Below are 4669 nucleotides of genomic sequence, written 5' to 3' on the forward strand. Positions count from 1 at the left end.
CCCAGCTGTCAGTCAAGTGGAGGCGGGGAAGATCCGGGTCCCGTGCCAATCACCAGCGAGACGGAGGGAGGGGGCGGGCTCTCAGTCCACCAGAAGCAAATCACTGAGGAAGTTGGAGGTGCGGAGAACCAATGCGAAGAGGAAAAACCGATATCCTCTGCAAGGGAGAGCAGAGCTTTGGGGCGTCTTTGGGAATCCTGCGGCGAGCACTAGAAATCCGCCCAGACCCCTGGGGCGGGGCTTGAAGGAAAAATAGGCCTGGATGCCAGGCTGAGATGAATGGTAGACACAGTGAGAGAGCTCATTTGTCCCATCACCTTATTTTACCGATGTAGATGAGGAAACTGGCTCGGAGAAATGATGTGACTTGCCAAAGATCACATGGTAATTGGTGATGGAACTAAAAAGAAAAACTACTGACATTTAATGAGCATACAGTATGTCATGTGCCTTAGTGCATTGTTGTACTTAATAATCACAATCACCACCAGTTTTTATTATTATTTTATGAATAAAGAAACTGACACATAGGGGGGTTAAATTGCCCAAAATTAAATAGCTAGGAAATGACAAGGGGCAGGGAGGCGGGGAGGCTCAGACATAGGTATTCTACTGCCCAATATTTTCATCTTTTCACCATGTCACATTGTTGGGTAAATTTCTGATTCCACCAATCCTAAGGAAGAGAGTAAGATAGTAGAGCGGGTATGTCCCTGAATATATGCAGAAAAACCAGTAAACTGAGAAATTCAGGAAACAGGTTAGGAAAGGCACCCTTGTTCAAAGAGTCTGTCTGGATTCCACTTTTTACCTCACACATGGACACACATCACACACATTACACATCACTTGTCAGTTGACTATGTACCATTTTTACTTAGGTGAAGTTTTGGCTAACCACCTCCCCGGCCCAAAAATCTCTCCTACAGTGACTCAGAAATAAAGATAGCCCATAGAGGTAAAAAGTAGAAGAAAATGAATGCAAAAGACTTAGTGAAATGAAAATTAGTCCCCGAGTAAAAACTGAGTCAACAAGAAATAGGAAGCTAGAAAAGGAGACAGTTCATCTACTGAACCATACTGTTGATGGTGGAGGGAGGCACTCTGTGTAGGAATCTTAAAGAATTTAAGGGTGGACACAGGGGAGACTGGAGGAAATGACAGCCTGTCAAATGCTTAAAACCTTCAGGACCCCTGCCTTTTCTTCTACTGTTGATCAATTGGTCTCCTGAAAAGACAGTAACTATAACCTCTGAGTAATCTCCTGGATCATTGTAGCTATACATGAGTATCACCCTCCCTCCACACTTCCTTATTCCCCACGCCCCAGGCAGAAGTGACAAAACAGAGACTTCTGAACACATTTATTTGATATGTCAAGTGGAGTGAGGAGTGATTTAGAACTACTCCCCACTTCTACTTGTGGGAGTGTTCATAAGCTCAGACAGACAGTAGAGCAGCTTAGAGCCCATGACCCACCCCTTGGGAAAATGAGACAACCTGTTGTAGTGTTTGAGAGAACAGAGTGGGAATAAAAAGTAGGAAGTTGAGAGCAGGAAAGAGCAGCACTGAGACTGGGAGTTGCTGCAGGAACCCCAAGAAGTGAAGAGATATCCTGAAAAGTGTTTGGGGTTGGAAGCAGGGTGTGAACAAGGAGCCAGGCCTGGAGAGAGAAGCAAGACCTGCAAAATGGAGTGGAAAATTCATGAGAAAGTAGAGTGTGCAAAATCAGGATAGGCTGTGTTGCAGGGCATACATGGAAAGCAAGGGATTGCTTCTGCAGGAGGGCAAAGATATAGGAGAATACCCATAAGTAGAGGTCCTTACTGCTTCTGAACAAATTGCAAGTGAGTTTGAACCCTAGCACAAGTGGTCCTCCGTGTTTATTGGTGTGCTGTGCCTGTGGGTATTCAAGTAATCCCACATGCTTGTGAAATGACCAGGGCATGAATTCTATGTCTGTAATCCAGTTAATGGAGTACTTATCCTTCCTTGCTAATAAGTTTGCTGTGCTTGTGGACACGTTTACCCATGTGTACGTGCATCGTGCCATAAGCACATGCAAGAGATCCCTGTGTCCAAGGTATGCGTAAGAGCTGGTTCTCCAATCTGTCCCATCAATGTCTGATCCCCGCCCTCCTTGGCTCCTCCCACTTATCTCAACGCCCTGATTCCCCTGGCCCGCCTAGGCTTTGGAAGCCCCCTAGCAAGCGGATCTGCTCAGTCTGCATGGAGTGGCGTCTCACCAACTTGCGCTTGGTTCTGGGAGAGCCGGGCACCCCGGGGTGGGGAGGGGCAGGCAGTGAAGGCGCCCGACCTCCGGGTTGGGGGCGAATGTCGGGGATGGGGGGGTGGGGACTGACGTTGAGTGGGGGCAGGAAACCCGGCCGCGTTTGGGAGATGTGGTCCAGGAGCAGCGTCCCTGAGCCCCTCCTTTCCAGCAGCCCGGGACTCCGCCTCCGCCCGCTCAACGGAGATACAGCCCCGGGCAGACTTTCCTGGGACTGACGCGGGGAGGGAACCGAGCCGGCTGGAGGGAGGGTCAGCGGGGAGGCGCTGTATCGGCGACGTTCGAGGGACAGTCGACTGGACTCAGGCGAATCAGGGCAAAGATGTCCGGGGGTGTCGAGCTCCACCGGCTCCATGCGGCTCAGTTTTTGGCGTAGCCCTGAAGGGGGACCAGACTCTTGAGCCTCGGGCGCCGTGTTTCGGCGAGAGAGAGGACCTCCGCCAGTCACTTTTTCCGCCCAAGGGGGAGGATCCTCTGGGCCTTCCGTGCTGTGACGTCGGGAAAGACGGGGTCGACCCGTCAGAGTCAGACCATTGAATTCCGCGGTCAGGCGCTCGATCCCGGGTCTTCCTTCGGCAGGAGGGACAGGTTGAGGCGGAGCCACTAGGCCCCAGGGCTCGGAGTTAAGCCTTTTGAGTGGTTTAGGGGGATGTCGAGGCGGTTTGGGGAGCGGCTCAGAAGGGGAGGGGTCATCAGGGGGCTTAGGAAGAGGGAATTCAAATACGTCCCGCTTCTCCTCTTCTTCCTGGGCGCGAGGGGATAATAACCCTCGTCCTCCTGCAGTTTGCAATTGGATTTCCGAAGGCGACGTGCAGACCCCCGGGCTAGGAGGAGCGGGAGCAGGGTCCTCCACCCCGGGGGACGGTGGGGAATTGAGATACTGCCGGGTCTTCTTGGTGCCCGAGGGCGAGGTATCCGTGGTTATAATGATGACCTCCGTGCCCTTGGCCTTGCAGGCGTCCAGGAGTGTGGCAAGGGTCTCGCGGTCTCCGCGGTCCAGGGCATGGACAAGCGCCGAGGCGCCTGCGTGATCTCGGACTGAGGGATCTGCGCCGTGGGCAAGGAGCAACGAGGCCACTGCGGCACCCCCACCCCCGGCGCAAGCGTGCATGAGGGCCGTGCGCCCTAGGCGGTCTGCGATGTTGGGGTCTGCGCCTTGCTCCAGGAGGTAGCGTACCATGCGCGCCTTATTCTGGGGGTCGTCGTAGCGGGCCCGACAGGCCGCCATTAGCGCAGTCTCCCCCTGGGCATCACCCTCATTCACGTATGCTCCTCCCTCCAGAAGCAAACGGGCCAAGCGTAGCTTACCCTGACCCACGGCCCGAAGAAGAGCGTGTCCTTCGGTGTGCAGCATAGCTGCGGCTGGGGCGAAAGCACCGATAGAACCGGGACTGGGACCTGCCGAGGATGGCTAGGGATCTGGGGCTTGTGGCTGGCAGAGGCCTGAGGTCTCAGTGGTGAAGCCTATCCCTGCGAGAAAGAGAGAGATTTTATTGACAGATTCAGCAGGGAAACTGAGGCACCGGGTGTGAGGCGGGAGAAATCCAAAGCATACAGCCCTTCCTCTAACTCCTGCCTTTGAGCCGCCCCTTCCCCCCAGCGCATGCCTGAGGAGGTGGGAAGGAGGCACCCGCACCAAAGGATGAGCGAGCGTGCAAATATGTACGTGCACGCGCAGGGATATTCGCACCCCCAACCTCACCCCTCGGCTTCTCAGACCTTTCCAGCATCCCCCTTTTCTTAACCACACTTGGAATCCCCCTTTCTAGGATGCTGAACGCCGCCCACCCACACATATGCACCGGTACAGTCACACACCACATTTCCATTCCTAATCTCTTTTAGGTTGCCACAACCCCTAAAATTGAGTAGGGGTAGGAAAACATCTTGCGTTTAAGACCTAAAAGGGATGGAGGAATAATTGCGGGTTTCTATTGCCCCTGATATATTCCCCATCACTCCATGCTCTTTTCCCTTCCAGATTGTGAGCCCAAATAGATACCTGAATGTCCGCAGAATTTCTGCCAGGCCAGGATTGGAGACGCGGCCATGGAGCAGCTGGAATGCGGGAGCCGAGTTCCAGGGGGCTCATATGGCGTGGTGGTGGTGGTGGGGGGTGCCCGGATTCCCCTGGTGTCAGTATCTGCGCCCCAGCGCCGGATCCTGGTCCCTCCTCCCGGTGCGCCCCGGGCACAGCGCCGGCTCTGGAGGAGAGGCCAAACTGTTTAGTCAGAGTCACAAAGAGACTTGATTCCTAAAGAGTAGCTTTCAAGGGGTTCATTTCTCTTTAGAAGCTTTCCTTTTTCGGCCTCTCTTGATGCCTCCCTCAACAGAGTCCCTCAATGATATATGAGAGGGGGTTCTCTCTGAGAACGCCTG

At 53.8% G+C, this 4669-nt stretch overlaps 2 protein-coding genes across 2 annotated transcripts in view; both read right to left on the minus strand.

The window, feature by feature from the left end:
- The window catches only part of Lix1l (limb and CNS expressed 1 like), a 152047-nt gene that overhangs the window by 15442 nt on the left and 131936 nt on the right, over nucleotides 1-4669 (minus strand). The gene's annotated exons all lie outside the window — the stretch shown is intronic.
- Nucleotides 476-4430, minus strand: Ankrd34a (ankyrin repeat domain 34A). The gene is made up of 2 exons (XM_015507061.2): nucleotides 4293-4430; nucleotides 476-3760 (listed from the first exon to the last, which is right to left on the minus strand). Exon 2 carries the CDS (start codon nucleotides 3642-3644, stop codon nucleotides 2160-2162), a length of 1485 nt encoding a protein of 494 aa, XP_015362547.1. The 5' UTR covers nucleotides 3645-3760; nucleotides 4293-4430; the 3' UTR covers nucleotides 476-2159.

The sequence above is a fragment of the Marmota marmota genome, unplaced genomic scaffold, assembly GCF_001458135.2.
Source record: "Marmota marmota marmota unplaced genomic scaffold, marMar, whole genome shotgun sequence".
NCBI lineage: Eukaryota > Metazoa > Chordata > Mammalia > Rodentia > Sciuridae > Marmota > Marmota marmota.